The sequence below is a fragment of the Schistocerca nitens genome, chromosome 8, assembly GCF_023898315.1.
Source record: "Schistocerca nitens isolate TAMUIC-IGC-003100 chromosome 8, iqSchNite1.1, whole genome shotgun sequence".
NCBI classification, from domain to species: domain Eukaryota; kingdom Metazoa; phylum Arthropoda; class Insecta; order Orthoptera; family Acrididae; genus Schistocerca; species Schistocerca nitens.
In genome coordinates this window covers 96,197,251-96,217,632 of record NC_064621.1, presented here as the reverse complement: position 1 = coordinate 96,217,632, position 20,382 = coordinate 96,197,251, and the positions used below count along the sequence as shown (strand labels likewise).

General features: G+C 38.9%; 1 protein-coding gene across 1 annotated transcript in view; it reads left to right on the top strand.

Moving 5' to 3' along the window:
* The window catches only part of LOC126198938 (RNA cytidine acetyltransferase), a 91,632-nt gene that overhangs the window by 50,589 nt on the left and 20,661 nt on the right, over nucleotides 1-20,382 (top strand). Inside the window, exons 15-16 of the mRNA XM_049935578.1 lie at nucleotides 3,667-3,811; nucleotides 9,040-9,263. Of these exons, the coding sequence (XP_049791535.1) occupies nucleotides 3,667-3,811; nucleotides 9,040-9,263 (369 nt within the window). The remainder of the gene's footprint in view (nucleotides 1-3,666; nucleotides 3,812-9,039; nucleotides 9,264-20,382) is intronic.

The following is a 20,382-nucleotide window of genomic DNA, read 5'->3' as shown; positions in this document are numbered from 1 at the left end:
TTAGACCCTGGACTCGCATTCGGGAGGACGACGGTTCAATCCCGCGTCCGGCCATCCTCATTTAGGTTTTCCGTGATTTCCCTAAATCACTCCAGGCAAATGCTGGGATGGTTCCTCTGAAAGGGCACGGCCGACTTCCTTCCCCATCCTTCCCTAATCCGATGAGACCGATGACCACGCTGTCTGGTCTCCTTCCCCAAAACCAACCAACCAATCATCACTTTCAAATGAGAGGAAAAAGCAACTTGCCATCTCAGTAGGAGGAACAGCTTTACTGACTTACAAGATTTCTGGAGTCTGTCATTGTGTTTTTCACACAAACGCTCAAATCACTGGCAGTCTATCTCATCCTCATTAATCCACTTATTGTAACCAGCATTCTGCAGTTCAAGTGATACCACTCTAAGTCACTCTCTGTCATGTCAGTCACATTGTTACCAAGTGAGGTGGTGCAGTGATAATACACAGGACTCACGTTTGGGAGGATAGCCATTCAAACCATGTCCAAAATCTTCATATTGGATTTTTATGATTTCCTTTAATCACTAAGGTGGGATGTTCTCTTTCCTTCCACAGTCTTCTCGAATTTGAGCTTTTCCTCCATCAGTCATCATCCATATGAGGCAATATATGTAGCAGCATGTCAGTTTCCTAATCCTGGAAATTCCCCAGGGGGATTTATGGAGTAGTTGGAGCACTCAACATTGTAAGGAGTAACGTGCGTGGTGAGCAGAAGTGCTGTAGTAAATGAAGTATTCCAGAATTTGACAAATAAAGAGCCCATTGATGAAGGTGACATGTTTTGCCTTGGGTCTAAAATGTGACACGAACTGTTTGTGATTGGTAACAAGATGAAATCTATGACCATACAAAAAAATTCGAATTACAGGTATGCCGAATATGATGGCCAATGCTTTCTTTTAGATCTGTGAGAAATGTTCTTGAGCTGGGATAAGTGTCTTTGTTATAAATATGATTGACTTGGCCACACTGTCCATTAACTTACAAGAGAGAACAGCCCCAATACCATATGATGACACACCTGTTGCCAAGACCAAGGCAAGTGAAGCTGATTGGAAGGCTGACTTGGATTTCTGTCTTGGATTATTGCGTGTAACAAAATTTTGTGCTGTGGCAGCACATGACCACTGCCTGAAGTGTCACTAACTTGAATTGGCTGAGGCCAATGCCTAGTGTCCACCATGCTATGGCAGACTTCTACAGTATGCCTTTACATAAACACGTACAACTCTAATCCTCATATGTGGACATTCCATCTGGGATGTAAAGATAAACAGTCCAGGCGATTTGAAAGCAAAATGTATTCCTGCAAATGATCGCTCTACTATCCTGGGTCTGTGGAGAATAAGACCAGTTGGCCACCTCTGAAAGTGTCTGTAATGGAAACCTGCTGCACTGTTTAACTATGGCTCTGAGCCACAAGTGAAATGTCTGAGTCTGCTGAAAAAGTATATTGTGTGACTTTCAGTATCTCACATGCACATTCAGTTTGCTGGGAGGGGTCAGACTATCTTAAAGCTTGTGTGTGGACCTCCTTATCCAGGGCTAAGCAAATCACATCACAGATTAAACTTTCCACTTATGATTTACCACAACCACAGATGATTGACATATTCTGCTCAACCCCTGCAAGTCTTCAGTCCATGATGCATAACATACAGTGTCTGACTTATGATTCTGTAAGAATTCTAGCATTGCCACTGCCATGCATTTTGTTGGAAAAATTGATCAGATAGTAAAGAGAATATGTCAGACAATGGAAACACAGACAAGTCAGTCAATGGAGGCTAACTTTTGAGCCAAGTAATATAACTGTAGATTCATAGGCCTGGGGACATTTGATGTCATTGCCTAAAAGGACAGCATGAGGTGTTTCTGAGGTACTACACAGTCTTCTTGAGCCTCACTGATTTTCTGAAATGCCAGGATGCCTGCCAGCACCTGTGATGGCTGCAGTGTAGAACTAGTTTAGTGCTTGTCCAATTCCTGATGGTGGTTGAGTTGTTGCTGCCAAAACTCAAAAGAATTTGACTCCATGTTAGTGCTTGGTGGTCCAAAACTGGAACCTCCTTTATTGAAAACAAATGAGCTTTCTGTAAAAACATTAAAATTGTCTATTAGTCAGTGAAACTAAACAATAATAGTTCTTAATGGAAATTAATATAAGTCATATTCTAGGTGGAAATTAATCTAAGTCCAACCACTGCTACTTTGCGATACACACATATTGAAAGTATAATGTTAGGGACAGTTTCACTTAACTTGTGGTGGTAGAAACCAAATGCTCATCAGCTGAAGCATTGTCCAACACAAGTTTAAGTTGGTGTAGGTAGGCAGCAGCAGCAATTGTCTGTGAGCCAGTTGCTGGCTCGCAGTCTGTGATACTAGTGGATTTCCTGTTGAAGACACTCTCCCCGGACATGGGGGATTTCTTGCGTATTGCTACATCCATATCTTCTGTTTGCATGTTCGTCAGGATAACAAAAATGTTGATTTATTGTTATTTTGCTTATTGCTACTGTGTGTATTTTTATGTCACATTACAATTATCATTATGCTATCATAACCCTTTTCTTTCCTTTTTAGCAGTTAGTGGATCTGAGGATGACCTAAAAATGGTTAAAATAGGTTATCTGATAAAATAAAAATACGATTTGGATGATGATTGTCTTTCTGTATTGCTTTTTGTTTGTTTTGGCAAAACAAGTACTTTTGATAAAACAAATGCTTGCCATGCAAAATAATTGTACCTGAAAACTACAACTATACATTGTAATATAATTAGTGTTGTATTGAGAGAAAGTTGTAAGGATTATTTGCACAAAAAAACAATAAATCATAGTTCATGGGGTTGGCACATTACACTCATTCTCTAATATCCGTTTCCATTCTCCCTATTGTTAACATTCATTCTCGGATACAGGCATATGGTTCTGAAAACTGGCAAACTGTCTGTGAATGCTCATTTGCTTGTCTTTGCTTCCATTCACTTGGGTGCTTTAGAGCCTTAAAAGCCGCAAGTTTTGTCTGCATCCAGTATGAGGAGGATTTAGTATGGAACAAGCGCAGAAACTTAATTAATTTAAAGATTAATTCACTGGAATTGGGGACATGCAAAGAGTGTAGAAGCAACTCATTGAGGCAGCTGGTAACCTAGCAGTATACTAGAGAGTGCATCTTGAATCAATTTCACTCATAGGAAATGCTAAAAGAAGCCATTAACCACAGTTGATCACAGTTCATTCAATGAATGTAACAACACTTGTTCATATAATTCCATGGGATTTTAGCCATGAGCAGTAAACAGTCACAGTGCTTGCACTCATTGGAATATGTAGCATCAGCAATGTGAGTGTCCTGAATGGGACCATCCCTCCCTCTCCCTTCCTGTTCACTTTTCCCAACTTACAATCCTGTGTCCAACTTTATAAGCTATTAATTTTAATCTTAAGTGAGCTTAAGTCCCATACTGTAGCTACAACACACTGTAAGACAAGAAACTCTTATACTATCATAAAAACACGAAAGGGATGCTTTGCAAACATTATACCTATTATTGCATTAATCAGTAGTGTATAAAATAATTTTATGTAATGAAGTTAATAACATAATTCCTAACTATGTGCCTTTTGTTTCCGCATATAGAACCTCGTAAAGCACTTCCGCCTTTGTTGCTGAAACTAAGTGAACGACCACCAGAGAGGTTGGACTATTTGGGTGTATCATTTGGACTAACAGCAGAACTTCTAAAATTTTGGAAAAGAGCTAAGTTTGTCCCAGTGTATCTAAGGTATGACATCAAGATTTAATTTGAGGTCAGAGCTATATCAAGCATTCTCTATTCCAGCTTAATTATGATTTCAATTTCTTGTAGCTCCATAACATTGTTATTTTGAAAGTAACATTCCTTATCCTTCTCAACCTGCTTTTTTTGTTTTTGTTTTTTTTTAATATAAAGTAATTGGGTATATGAAAAATTTACTCACCAAGTGACAGCAGGAGAACACACATGAAAAAGGTATTATGTACGCAAACTTTTGGAGCCAGTAGCTCCCCCTCCAGGCAGAAGGGTTGAAGGGGAAGAAAGAAGAGTGAAGGAAAAGGATTGGTGAATTTTAGAAAAAGTGGTAGAGTTTGGAAAAATCACTCAAAACTCCAGGTCAGGGGAGACTTACCTGACTGGATGATGTTTTTTGTATAATTACGTGAACACAACAGAAAGATAATGTTGATTTTAATCTTGAAACAGGCACACTTCTGTATACATTGCACCATTCACAAATAACTTTGTCTTGTACCATTCCATTCTTGTTTTACAGTTATGAGACTTAACCTATTTCTCTATTATGGCTTTACCTCACACAGTGATAATTTGCATTGTCATATGTCCAAGGAAGCAGCAGTAATAAGAAATAAACAGTGAGCTAGATGAGAAAAAATTTACAGATTGTGCAAGAAAATGACCCAATTTCTGAGCTAGAATCAGAATCTCATGATGAGGCAGTTATATACAATGTAATTGGTAATCAAATAAGCAGTTGGCAGGGATCTCGTATAGCTGCACTATTTAATGCTTGGAATGGGTCATTATTGTGGGGTAACACTTATATGCAGCAACATAATGATATAATAGAAGTTTATGTTGTTATTGTTTAATTAAACAGTGGTTTAGCTTATATATTATAACTTAATTTTATTGTTGTTTCATTAACCTAAAATTAAACAGTGATTTTACTCATACATGCTTACATTGGTAGCATAAAGACAGCTGTTCTTTACATGTGCACAAAGTATGCCGTGCACTCGCTTGTGTTACGGGAAATGGAATGCCCACTTGAGGTTCAAGAGAATAAACTTAGTCTGTTGACTGTATGGATAATTCTGAAATTCTGTGAAGCCAACTGCAGCTTTTTATGAATGTGCCAAATTATTTTAGAAATCTGTCATTGGTGAAAGTTCAAAAAAGATAGTTATTTGTGACCATATAGTATGTATAGTTTTTAGTCACATGTGTGATTCAACATGATTTCCAGATGGATTAAAATATGCTATTTTGAGGCCCCACTATAAGAAAAGTGAATCCACAGATCCCAGTTACTGTCAACCATCCATCCTCCTCATAAAAAAAGGTGAAGTCATCTACAAGCTGAAGGTGGGTTTTGATACCACTGTGCTGTACTGTCCATGGTCCTATTGGAAGTGGCAGGCCTTTGCCTACCTCTGATCTTGGAGCTGATTTATCCTACCAGTCATAGGGAGACTTACAGTTTAATGACGATAATGAATGCTAGTGCATCTTGGCATTTTTCAAATTAACAGACCATTGCCAGATATTAAAGAAATGGCAAGTGACTGAACACTTGTAGAACCAGCTGGAAATTTTTCTACATATATGTGGATTGGTAATCCTGTGCTAGCCCACAAAGCCACACTCAGTTTCTTTCAAATTTTTTTATGAGGTAATGACTTAAAAGTTTGGTACTCACCTAAATAATTAGAAAATCGCAGTTTGGATTCCTATTGCTCTATTAATATAACTGTTTATACTTTCATTGAGAACATAGTAAAAATTTTGAATACTAAGTAACACCCATGTGTGATGTTTTGTAATTAGTGGAGTAAAAAGTCCATGACAACACTATGAAAAGCATCATTACTACTTAACATGTAGCGGAGATACTGAGTCACAGATAAGTACAACAAAAAGACGCAAGTAAGTTTTGGCCAGAAAATGCCTTTATCAGAATTAGACACACACACACACACACACACACACACACACACACACACACACACACGATCACAGTCTTATTGATGAAAATTTAAACTGAAAAAAGAGCATATAGTCAACATGTGAAGATATTTCAGTTCAGGTTATTTGGCCATAAGAATAACTGTCTTGGTTTCCAATAAATTGGTAAGTAACACATTTTACATAGTTTTGCTTATTTCTGCTCTGATCATGTTGCTGATCAATGAGTTTTTTTCTAGTTCTCCAACAGATAAGTATCTAAATGAGTCACTGTGAGAGATGTTTTTTTTTTTTAAGGAGTATTACTTGTCATTGCTGTAGACAAAATCAGGAAGGACAGATAACTAATCATGTCAGAAAACAGACAAAACTCTATCTGTCTCCTTTGCTGCAAAATAAGTGTATGGTTAACAGTGGAAAATGAGAAAGCAATTATAGCTACTGCATAAACCTTATAATCACATAAACACAGATGAAAAAATAAAAATGGCATAGGTAGAACAGTCAGATAAGATTATATGAAGTCTGTTCAAAAATTTCCAGAATCTTATCCACAAAATTTTTGTACACTTACCTTTTACTTATTATGTATGGTCTCCTTTGAAATAATCTCCTCCACAATTGATACACCTCCCCCAATGCCGTTCCCACTTCCAGAAGCACTCTTGGTATGCCTGTTGCTGGATTGTGTGAAGCACCATCTGTGAATTTTATTTTATCTCATCTTTTGTTGCAAATCTTCATCCTTTCAGTGGGGTTTTCGACTTTGGAAATTAAAAAAAAAAGTGCACAGGAGCCAGGTCAGAAGAGTATGAAGGATGAGGGAGCAAAGTAATTTGTTTTTTGTGCAATAGTCATGGACCAACAGGGATGAATTTGTGGGTGCATTATTGTGGTGGAAGGGCCATGAATTGTCTTACCACATTTCTGGCCATTTCTATCTCTCATTTTTTCAGGCATCGCAACGCATTCCGATAGTACCATCAATTAACAGTTTGTCCCTGTGGCATGAATTCATGATGAACTAATCCTTCAAAGTCAAAGAAAACTATCAGTTTGACCTGACCTGATGAGCTTTATTTGGTCTTGGATAACCTTTCCGGACCCAGTGTGAAGACTGAACCTTGGTCTCAACATCATAACCGCAGACCCACATCTCATCACCAGTTATGAATGTCTTAAGGAACATCTCATTCTCATTTGCGCCATCCAAAAGATCTTCACAGATAGCAAGGCGAAGGTCTTTCTGGTCTTACTTTGTGAGCCATGGGACAAACTTGGCAGCAACATAATGCATTCAAAGATGCTGTGTCAGGATTTCATGACATGATCCAACTGAAATATTACATTCTTGTGCAATCACTCGGACAGTCTGTCTTTGATTGGCGTGTACAATTTCGTTGACATTCCTGACGTGTGCATTGTCTGTAGACATCAAAGGGCGTCCTGAATGAGGGTCATCTTTAACTTCCATTAAATCATTTTTAATCTGTGTGAACCATTCGTAACACCGAGTACAAATTAATCACTCATCACCGTAGGCTTCCTACATCATTTGGTGTGTCTCTGTAAAGATTTTCTGGAGTTTCATGCAAAATTTAATGCAGATGTGTTGCTTCTCTAACTCTGCCATCTTGAAATTCACTGTGCAGCACAATGTTCTTCTCATTAGAGTACTGAACAATATCTAACAGACATACAACAATGAAACTTCTGGCAGTTACACATTAAACACAGGCATGTGCAGTGATGCCAACCACATTTCGCTCCAACACACTATTGGCGTGAAATTACGAATGTTCCGGAATTTTTTGAACAGACATCATATGTCTTGATCAATATTCTGCTGGCCCATTTGGATGATGAATAAGTACTGTGCAGACAAAAAGTAAATAACAGTTGTATTTTAGCCATTTGATGGAATCTTGCACCTGTAAAAGCCGTGGTTTTGTTTGGTATAAAATAACTTCTGCCACAATTTTATTTTATTCATTTTCTGCTTGACATGTTTTGGGACGTAGTTCTCATTCACAAGTGTGTTCTTGTGTATTATGGCACTTATGTGTCATGGCATTATTCTGGTGACTTTAGTTTATCTTGAAGTCCTCTTAAACAGAAACTGATGCATACTACACTTCACTTACAATTCACAATGCTCAGTATACGCTAAAAATGAAAACATGCAGTAATTGTTTTTTTGATTTATATTTTTTAAATACATAGAGATCACGCAGCACCCAGCCTTTTTTGGTAAATTCCTTAAGTCGTACCAAAATAATTCTAGGAAGTTCGTCAGTTAAGATAACAAGCATTTTACTTACTTACCATTGACGGTACTAAGTTCCTTGCCAGTTTTACAAGCCAGAATAAAATGTGCCTGCTTCCTTTGTAGCATTTTGTGGTAGTATTGTAGATGAATCTATGTACTGATAAAATAATGTCCATAAAAGAGAAATGGGACCTTGTAATGATAACTAAACAAGACAAAAATCATAGCACTAAAATGTTTACTTGTTGGTAGGATCTGTAAGTGAGATTGGGAGTTTTATTGATATTAATAAATTTATGCATACTTTTTAATAATTTTTATTGGTGTGCTGTGTTACCTAATTATTTATTTCTCATTATTCTTTATTGAGGTGTTGATAAATATGACAGTAATTTTGAAGTCTTATGACTGGATACTTTTATTTGCAAAGTAATGGAAATACAATATCAAATGTAAAATAGTGAACAGCTCCAACTCCATTATTTTTCGGACGTACATCTTGGACATCATAAGTTTCTGCTCTTGGTGCTTGCCAAAAAAAAATGTGAAATATTCTGACTGCTGGGAAAATTTTAGAAATGCATTTACAACATATTTTTAATTCAGATTTATGTGTTCTGCTGATTCTCTGCAAGTATACACCTCGCAGATGGATAATGTTAATGCAGGAAGTGTTGAGAGAAAATTGGTCACATAGTTTTGTGCAGGAACACTGCATCATAAAATCATTCTTGACAATAAGAAAGACCACCAAACATGGTGAAAATTACTTTTGTACTTAAAAGTATTGTAATCCAAGGCAGTCTGATATGTCTCATTTGCACTCAAAGAATAAAATTTCTGCTTTAACTATTTGTGCTTCTTCACTTGGTGCTTGGTGACACATTTGAAATTGTATTTAATATATAATAAATAATAGTCAGTACAATTTTACTCCTTTTTGCACATGAAATATATATTTTTATGTTGAATTTTATGTCCTATTTGGTTGATGCAGGCAGACGACAAATGAATTGACAGGAGAGCATTCATGCATTATGCTGCGGACCATCAACTCATCAGGTGAAGACAGTGTGGAAAGACAAGATGGATGGCTGTGCGCATTTGGATCTGACTTTTGCAGGCGTTTCTCTTCACTGCTTGGCTTCCAGTTTCGCACATTTTCACCTGCCCTAGCACTTAGTGTGCTGCACAATAAGGCCTTGAACCTTCCATCTAAAGGTAATAAGTACACCCCTTCCTATCCATATAATGAAAATGTGAAAGACTCTCATACTATCATCTTCTATAGTCTGATTTAAAGTAGTTTTCACTTGACATTGGCGCTGCGGAGTTGCGGCGTGGTCACGTTAAACACTGGCTGTAGGCAGCCGCCTCAGCGCATCGCTACCCCCGGCAATAGAAAATCTTTTTAAAGTCTTTATCTTCTACAAAAAGTAAGTAAAAAATTTAAAACCCACATATGATGTATATCTCTACAATGTCTCTCAATCTGTCAGATATCTATTCTTAATTTTAATTAGGACAACAGTTACGTTAAATTGTTTTTGAAACCATTTAAATTCTCAATTTCGCAAACAGCTTCTAACTTATCACGTCATCACTGAAAAAAATATTGGTGTCACAGCAAAATTATTTTCTTCCATTCATTACCAAAATAATGCACTCGGCAAAGAATCCTTAAAAGTTTTCGTAGTGTATTACGTTTCGTGTATATAAATTTCTGAAAACAGCGTTTTTAAGCAACCCTATCAGTGCTGAACTCGAAACAAGTATGACGTTTAAAATCTCTATCTCCTATAAATATTATGTAAATATTTTGAAATTTACGTACAGTATCGGTCTCAGTGGTATCTATAAGTATATCAGATATCTTTTCTTAATTTTAATTAGGGCCGTTGTTACATTAACTATTGAAGTGATAGAAATTTTCACGTCCGGGAAAGTTTTCTTCTTTAGATTGCAAATCTCGAAAACTATTACACACATTGAATAACATCTTGGTGTATATACAAAATGAAATAGAATTAAAATTCAGCCTAGCTTACCGTAAGGAGATGACAACAGCTGGCCAAACAGTATTTCTTAGTCTCACAACAAGAATAAGAATTAATCGAAATAAATTCACAAACACAATATTTAATGGCAGTAAGTACGCTACACACTAATCAGACAATGCGAAAACACTGCTTAATTCAGAACCAGAGTCAGTGGAACTATCCGTGTTGCTGCTCGTATTGACAGATATAATCAAGTCTTCGACAAATTGTTGTAAGATACCTTCATTGTTCCATGTGTTCTGTATCACTCCTTTCACGTGATGCACTACCTTCTGCTGATCTTCTGATGTCACAATTTCAACTACCTCTTTCAAAAGGCGTTCCACTTCGGTTAATGTGAATTTCTTATTTTCTGCAGCAATATGCCGTTTAACCTGAGCCCAAATCAGCTCTATTGCGTTGAAATGGCAATGGTAAGGAGGCAATCTGAGCACTTTATGCCTGTAGTTTTTGCTACTTCATCCACAATGTAAATCAGGTTCTTTGGCTTGTGTTGCGATACAAGTTCTAATAATTCTGCCCTTGTCAAATTACTGTTGAACTGTACCTTACGTTTCTGTAACCAGCTAACAATGTCGTTTTTCCTCGTTGCCTTTGTGGGTGCTTTATCTTGTATTACTGAGTGATAAGGAGCGTTATCCATAACAATGATAGAGTTTTTTTGTTAAGTTCTGGAGCACACAGTCTTCAAACCATTTCACAAAAGTATTGTGGTTCATCTCTTTCGTGGTAGTCAGAGGTCTTATTTGAACTGAATAGCAGCAGACAATTTGGAATGAAATCTTTTGAATTTCCGGTATGTGCTACAATTATCCTTTTTCCTCTGCTGATCGGAGCTGCCGTACTACCGCTGACGGTACCGTCTGTCCAACCTTTTTTTAAACTATGTCCTGCATTCACCCACGTTTCATCAAGCCCAACGATATCATCAAAATTTGTCCCCACTAATTCTCTAAGAAAGCGGCATCGCCAGGCTGCAATATCTTGGCGTTCCATTAGTAACTTTCTGCCAGAGATGGATTTATAGCAGAATCCTAACATTTTCACGACTCGTAACAAAGATGATTTACTACCCTGTAACAGGTCAACCACTGTGAGGGTAGCATGTAGTTTTTTAAGTGTTAGATACTCCTTCCTCGAATAAAATGCGTATATTTGATGACGAATGGCATCTTCCTGAAAAGAGTCAAGTTTTGTGACCCTCTTCTCTAGTCACCTCTTTTTCCCAGGTGTCTCCAATTTAGATGATTCACTCGAGCCTTCTTTCGTGAATTTCTCCTTGCAGATTCTTATTACTGATCGTTCGCTAACTTGAAGAGCAGCTGCAGTTTGCTCCACCATCTTATCCAAAGGAACCAGAGGCCCTCCTGCATCCCTCTCTCTCTCTCTCTTAAAATACTCCCTTAAGGAACACACATATTCACACGCCTGACTGCCACTTTTTGGAGGTTTCCAAGGAGTGTGCAGCCTCGGCCTCCCTCTCTTGCGACTGCTTTCATCAGACATCGTAAACACGTGAAGCTACAAGTGACTCAAATCTCTCAGCTGTACGTCTACAACGGCTCGCTAAGGGCTGGCTGGCTGGCACAATGCCCTAGTCAGCTCAGCAGAGCGAAGTGGCAACACAGTGGCAGCCGACAGCGCCGGCTGCCATTGGTTTATTGGTGGTGGGAGCCCTGCAGCCCGTTGCCTGTCAAGTGACAACTACTTGAAATCAGACTATAATCTCTTTTTACCAACCAATAATATTTCTTTGGGCAAAATTAAAAGGCCAGAGAATGCATTGTAGAACAATTATGTGGATTGCGTATTGTCAAAAAAAAGAAGGCTCTTTAGTATACTGACAAAAAAAAGTTTTGTTTTTCTTAGGAGGTAATTTTTGCAGCTGAAATAAGACAAACCCTTTAGAGATTAAACCATGTACATTTATCACCTTTGTTTCCATTATGTGTTCTAGAACTTTGATATGATATACTGTAGTTAGTTCATGTAAGTATTGCATCAATTTGTAAGGCTACCCTTAATCTTCCTTCATGATGCAATTGTCATCAGCCTACAATTTTGATCTCTCGTAACTTTTCCTTCCTAGCATGCATGTATTCTAAGGTTTGTTGTGTGCTCTTTGTTCTCTTTTTTAGTAGCGCTTTGGCTCTATTGTGATACACATCTATTTGTAGTGAGGAATGTCCTGCTTGTACAATCTCCTCTCTACTTTCTTCACTAGACCTAATCTTACTTAATCTTCTGCCCAATATGGAGTTAATACCATATTTCCAAATGGTGTAGCACAGGATCCAGCTTACTCGCATCTCTCTTCCTAGTCTAAACGTACAGCCAGGTTCACTGTGGGCTACCTCCCCCCCCCCCCCCCCTTACTCCTCCTCCTCCTCCTCCTCTCCTCTCAAGTGACAGAGATGTGTCCATCTGTCACCTTCATGTATTACAGGCTGGTTCAAAAATGACTTTGCAAATTTAAAAATTCACATAAATTTATTGAAAGAAGATATAGAGCTTTGTTTAGTGTTATTTTGTAGGGAAACATGTAAGTTTTTTTTTTCCCTTAAACTAAAGATGTATGTGGTTTCAGTTGGTATCCTGCACACATTCCATCGGATGTCAATTTCTTCTCAAACTTGCTGTAGCATTGCAGGTGTAACTTGATCAGTGGCAGCGTAAATTCTTGCTCTAACTTCAGGTAGAGAAGCCAGCACAGGAGGTACAAACACGACATCCTTACTGAATCCCCATGAAAAAGAATCGAGTGGTGTCATGTCGGGGGAATGTGGGGGGCCATGCAATTGGCGCATCACAGCCAATCCATTGACCTGGAAAGCAGTCACTGAGAAAATCCTGGATGTCAGCCAGGTAGTGGGATGGTGCACCATCTTTCATGAAGTAAACATTTCGTTCTTGGTCATCCTCGTCGATTTGTGTTATCAAAAATTGTTGCAACATTTTCCGTTGATGGTACTCTCTCAGAAAAAAAGGGGACCGTACACTTTGTTCTTGCTCAGTGCACAAAAAACGTTCAGTTTAGGGCTATCACTAACATGTTGCAATGTTTGATGTGAATTTCACTGCCCCAAATCCTACAGTTATGTGTGTTAATCTTGCCACTTAAGTGAAAAGTCGACTCATCAGAAAAAATGATTTTGTCCAAGAAATGTTCATCCTCATGTAATTGATTTAACATATCCACACAGAAGTTCTTGTGAGCAATTTTATTGGTGTCTTGTATTGCTTGTATGATCGTCAATGCAAATGATTTCTTAACACACGCCAAACGGGCGAATGGGGGATTTGCAGTTCGCGAGATGCACGCCACGTCATCTTCGTAGGGCTGTTGACAAAACGTTGTCCGACTTGCCCAAAGACGTCGTCAGATGTGCTTGGACAACCTGATGATTTCCCATGTCTTACCGAGTACCGTGTTTCTACAAAATATTTATGCCACTCATAACTTGTAAGCCTACTAGGAGAATCTTTAGTGTACTTGGTATGGAAATTACACTGAACTGTTGTCACTGACTTCGATTCTTCAAACCAAAACACACAGCTAGCATGCACGGGTCCAGTGAAGGCAGCCATCTTTAATGCAGCTGCCGCTAGCGCTCCTTCCGTTGCGTTTCGGCACTAGCGAACTACACGAGGCAAACTTGATGTTCCGTACATTAACTGACACTCCAGTTGCCTCTATACATATGATGACTTAATTTATATGAATTTTCAATGTTGTAAAGTCATTTTTGAAACACCCTGTACTTTCGGAAAAGGTTTGTTAATTTGTTGACGTAAGAAAGACATCCATTTCAATTTACTGGATGTCCATCACACATTTGTTTGTCTGCCAGATAAATTGTGATCAATACTTCACTAGTGTATGGAGATTGCCAGTATCTCTTGGTATGACTACAGAACACTCTTTCAAATTCATAAACCAAGATTATGATGGGGCACAGACACTGTTTTATTTCAGAGTTAAAATGACTTTAATTTGCAGAAAATAAAGATAAGATAGATATAGAGAAAACAGAAAATTTGCAGAATGTGAAGATAAGATAGATACAGCACAAACAGTGTGCATAACAAAAAAGACTAATAAAATCACAGGTTCTTGTCTGGCCACCTGAGTTTCTGAAATAACAATAATGTAAGATAGTTTTTATTGTTGTTTGTAGTATTATTTACATATGGTGTACATATCATGCAGTCATCATCTTATTAACTGAGTGGTAATTCTGATGGTTACAAATAACATTATGAGATATTTCAAACAGAATTATTTTCTCCATGCTAGCCAGCATTGTTAAAAAAAAAATTTGTCGTGGAACACCCAATTTGCACCTTTTTCAAATGAAGTCTTGAAGGCAGTCAGGTAGACATAGTTTTCTTGACTTCTGAAAAGCATTTGAATGAGTATCACATCTGTGCTTATTATCGAAAACATGATCATATAGGGTTGTGACTTACCAAATGAAAGTGCTGGCAGGTCGACAGACACACAAACAAACATACACACAAAATTCAAGCTTTCGCAACAAACTGTTGCCTCATCAGGAAAGAAGGAAGGAGAGGGAAAGACGAAAGGATGTGGGTTTTAAGGGAGAGGGTAAGGAGTCATTCCAATCCCGGGAGCGGAAAGACTTACCTTAGGGGGAAAAAAGGACGGGTATACACTCGCACACACACACATATCCATCCACACATATACAGACACAAGCAGACATATTTAAAGACAAAGAGTTGTTTGTGTGTCTGTCGACCTGCCAGCACTTTAATTTGGTAAGTCACATCATCTTTGTTTTTGGATATATTTTTCCTACGTGGAATGTTTCCCTCTATTATAATCTGATCATATAGGGTATTGAACGAAAATTGTGAGAGGTTTAAGGATTTCCTGGTAAGGACACAGCATGTTATCTTTGATGTGAAGTCATCAACAGATATAGAAGTAACACCAGGTGTGCTCCAATGTCATTGAAATCACAGAACTGTCACAATTCCAGAGAAGTTTGTTTTTATTTAAATTGCAACCAGTTTCAGATATTAATTCTTGCACTTATAGAAGCAATGCAGCCAGTGTGCACATATTATGATGTGATGGTAGGACTTAAGCGTGTGGCTTGATAATGGACTAATGTCTGAAACTGATGGCCATTGAAATAAAAACAGACGTTGATGGTCTTGTAATTTGCTACTTATTGCTATTCAGCATGCTGGAAGTGTGTGCTCCATTATGTTGGGACCCATGGCCTCCATACTGTATATTAATGACCAGGCAGACAATATTAATAGTAACTTCACACTTTTTGCAGATGATGCAGCTATCTGTAAGGAAGTAGTGTCTGAAGAAAACTGTACAAGTAATCAGTCAAATCTTGAGAGTGGTTCAGAAATTGACAACTTGTTTTAAATGTACAGAAGTATAAAATTAGGCAGTTCACAAAATGAAAACAAAATGTAGCATCCTAGGACTACAATATCAATGACTTCATTAGAAGCAGTAAACTGATAGAAACACTTGGATGTAACAATTTGTAGTTATATGAAATGGAATAATCGCAGATAGGTATGGCAGGTATCAGTTGCTTTCAGTCTATCCCACTGTATACAAATGGTCACATGTTTGTTCGACTCATGGGGAGGAGTCACAAAAATGTTGAAAATTGAAAATTATCTCTGTCAAGCCTATATACAAAAATTCAAGAACCATTGTTAAATGAAGAATCAAGAGATATTGTTGAGCCCCCCTGTGTGTCACTCTCATAGGGATCATGAACACATAATAAGACTAATTGCAGCACCCACAGAGGCATTTAAGCAATCAGTCTCTCCATGATCAATATGCATTTGGAATGGGAAGAAATCAAACATATTGTACCATGCTAAGTAACCACTGTCGTGCACTTCATAGTGGTTTGCAGAGAATATGGATACATAAAAAATCTACTCAGCAAGCAGCAGCAGTAGAATGCACACAAAAAGCTTTAATTCACACAAGCTTTCAGAGTCAGTGGCACCTTTTTCTGGCAGAAGAGCTGAAGGGGAAGGAAGAGGGGTGAAGGAAAAGGACTAATGGGGTTTAGGGGGTCAGAGGGGGAGACACAACAGTTGAGATGAGAAGGTGTAGTTTTGGCAGAAGAGTCAACACCGTTTTGCTAGAGGAGGCCGAAATGCACGCGCTTAATTACACGCAGACTGGCGTGAGGTCTGGAACAGGACAATGTCTTGAGAATTGCAAATAAAGTACGTAGATGATGTAATACTTAACTTTAATGCATAATTGGTGTACATCGCTCTTGACGGTACAGGTTTTATAATAAGCTCAATATAACTGGTAATGGCACCTTGCTAGGTCGTAGCAAATGACGTAGCTGAAGGCTATGCTAACTATCGTCTCGACAAATGAGAGCGTGATTGTCAGTGAACCATTCCTATGAACGTCGGCTGTACAACTGGGACGAGTGCTAGTAAGTCTCTCTAGACCTGCCGTGTGGCGGCGCTCGGTCTGCGATCACTGACAGGAGGACACGCGGGTCCGACGTATACTAATGGACCGCGGCCGATTTAAAGGCTACCACCTAGCAAGTGTGGTGTCTGGCGGTGACACCACAGAAGGAAAGACTGATGTTGGGGGTTGCACCAGATGAGATTTGAGAACCTGAGAGCTTAAAGATGGAAGACAGGGTAATATGCAAGACAGAGATTACTGCTAAAACGTGCACAAGTTAAAGAGTGAAAAGATAAGTGCATTTTATGCAATAGAGGTGAGAGTGAGAACGGGAAAAAATAGACACATCAGAGAATGAAAGATATAGAAAACTAAAATGGCGTGAAGAAAGAAGCAATTACTGTGAATAAATGCTGAGATGGCAGGAATTAACATAAATTAAGGCCAAATGGGTGACAAGAACCAAGGACATGTTGTAGCACTAGTTCGCACCTGCGGTGTTCTGAGAAACGGGTGTCTGGAGGAAGAATCCACATGGTGCACCTGGTGAAACAGGCACCGAGGTCGTGACTGTCATATTGGGGAGCATGATTTGCAACAGGATATTGAGTGTTGCTGGTATACGCCCTCTGCCTATGTCCATTCATCTTGACTGATAACTGGGTGGTAATCATGCTGATGTAAAAAGCTGAACAGTGTTTACATAACAGCCAGTATATGACATGTCGTTTCACAGGTGGCTCTCCCTTTGATAGTATATTTTGTGCCAATTACAGGGCTGGAATTGGAGGTGGTAGGAAGGTGCATAGGGCAAGTCTTGCTGCAGGGACAGTGACGGGGGTAGGAGCCATAAGGTAGGGAGATGGATGCAAAAGGAGCGTAGGGTCCGACAAGCATATTGCGGAGACTTGGAGGTTGACAAAAAGCTATTCTAGGTGTGGTGGGCAAAATCTCAGACAGAATGGATCTCATTTCAGGGCATGATTTTAGGAAGTCATAACCTTGTTGAAGTATCTAATTAATACATTCAAGACCAGGGTAATACTGAGTGACAAGTGGTGTGCTCTGAAGTTGTTTTTTTGGAGGGATCAGCAGTACGACGATTGGATGTGATTGCCCGGGAAAGCTGCTTTTGTAAGAGGCTGTTGGGATAATTATAGCCAGTGAAGGCTGAGGTGAGAATGGTGGTGTATTTCTGTAAAGAGTCTGCATCCGAACAAATACGTTTGCCTCAAATACCAAGGCTGTGTGTGAGGCAACATTTGACATGGAAAGCTTGGCAACTGTCAAAATGTAAGTACTGTCTGGTAGTAGTTATAATGTGGACAGGAGTGTGTAGTTGGCCTTCAGTGAGGATGAGATCAACATCAAGGAAACTGGCATGGGATTTAGAATAGGACCATGAGAAATTTGATTGGGAGAGGGTGTTTAGAGATTCCAGGAATTTTAACAGGTCAGAATGTACCCTCGGCTGATACCAACAGGATGGTGCCACATGTCTCGAGTAACCCTGCCTGACATTGACTCATTTTTCGCCAGCAGAGTGATTTCGAAAGGACTGTGGCCCTCAGGGTCAACTGATTAAACACCACCTGACTTCTTCTTCTGGGATGGGCTAAGAGGCAAGGTCTACAGGAACAACTTGGAAGATTTACAAGAGAAAGTCATTCCTGAAATCCAGACAGTGACATCAGAGGTTCTGGCAGCACCATTGAAAATCTGCAGCATCTTCTTCCAGCACCTTTTGTGATTCACCTTGATTTTTCCGATGAACGAGGAGTGACATGCACATTTCATTTCTCAATTTTTGTGCAAAACCTTTAAGTGTAATTTCAGCAAATGTTTATTTGTGGGGCCTCTTTTGCGTGGGACATCCTGTAACTAATGCTCTAAATTAAGTCATGTATGGTAACAGTCAACAAAATATAGCTTTCTAAGATTATTAACACTTTCACTGCTATAGATGTGCTGTCTGCATTCCGTACTGAGCACAGGGTTGATGTGGCTGTACTGCTTACCGAACGCTGATACCTGTGCTGAGGAACAACATTCCAGCCACTGTGAAATACTTATCATCTGATTTTAAGAAAACTATTTACTGAAAAAATTTTAGTTTTGAACATCTTACTATTGGATATTTTCGCTCGATAAAGGACCAAATTTCTTTTCATTATTCGTTAATTTACTGCACTACATGAAATTAAGTAAAACATTGTTTGCAGATTTAAAGAGTTTGCAGAGGTAAAAACATGTTTTCTACGGTTGATTGCAGCTCATACATTACAGTATATGAAATGTAGGTAAAATAACAGAATTTCATTGAAAGTTGAGATCAGAACATTATCTCATTTTGTTCTCGAGTTACTGATTTTTATATCCGATGAATGGTCACATGCGACATGGCCATTTCTGTTCTCTCAAATTGGGACTTATGTCATCATAACAATCATTATATTTCATAAACAATTCAATATATTGAAACAAGACTTTTTTTCGAATTATGGCACACAAAGAGGCACATATGTTGTTTGATAAATACTCAAAACTTTTTTATTCACTGAGACACGGAAGTAACTTGTCAGTGCGTGAGAGGTCGGTGGTTCAGGTCACTTCCAGACATCAATAGCACTGTAAGGAAACCCAAGCAGCATGAGTATACACATCCACAGCACCTGGGGAACAGCGGAGCAGAACAGGTATACACACCCACAGCAGTGATAGGGTTAAGGAAATAATGGTAAATAGTTACACGCATGTGTGAAAGAAGAGAGACTGTCACTGTTGAGCAGTAGATCTATACCTAGCACCGCTGGTCTCAAGAAAATCACAGTCAGGGAATTAATTTGCAAAAATATTTGGTACAGCTTTGGTTCATTAACAGAGTCCGGCTTTCAGATGAGTATATAAGAATTACAGGTCTAGATGACCACACAATGATAGCAATATTGGTATTGATTCGTATTTGTTGCGAGCATTAGGTGGTGCACTTAGTGGACTACAATATAAATATGTAGATAGTGTGACATGTGGGAGTTAGGTTCAGTCTAGGGAGCATGCATAGGTAGCCGAAGGGGTTAAGACGACCACCCGCAATGGATTTGAGTCCTAGTCCAGCACACATCTAGATGTATACCTAATACAACTGATCTTAAGAAATTCACAATCAGTGAATTACTTTCAAAAAATGGTAAATAGTAGAACTTCTTGGTCCAGAATGAAATTGTTACAGAATCGTTTGGAAGGGTAGACTGCCACAAATCACTTGGAGGCAGTGTTGAGTCACAGGTAGGTGCAGTGAAAAAGAATGGTAGAAGTTTTCCAGCTTTCAAACAAAGTCCTTCGGAAGGAGAAAACTCATACATGTTCACACAAGTCACACACATGGACACTGACTCTGGGCATTAAGGCCTGACTGCGAATATTTCTGAGTGAACAGCAATTTAGCTTGTATGGGTAGTATTTTAAGGAAGAAATGTGGGACGGGCAGAGTGAAGATATAGCGAGATATGGACAGGGTAACATGCAAGTGCTGTCTGTTGGAGTGTGCAGGGACATGGTGGGAGCAAGATAGGGCAGCTAAGTGCCGCATTGGGAGACCGTGCTTAGGGGAGTGAAGGAAGGGGGAGGAGGGGTAGCTGGAAAGTAAAGAAGGAGAAAGGACTGTGTAGATGCATTGGCAGGATAGAAGGCATATGTAGTTCTGGAGGAGGAGCAGGGAAGGGAATAACCAGGTGGGGGACCGGGACTAGTGAAGTTTGAGGTCAGAAGGCTTATGAAAGAGAAGGATATATTGTAGGGGAGTCCCGTCAGTGCAGTTCAGAAAAGCTGG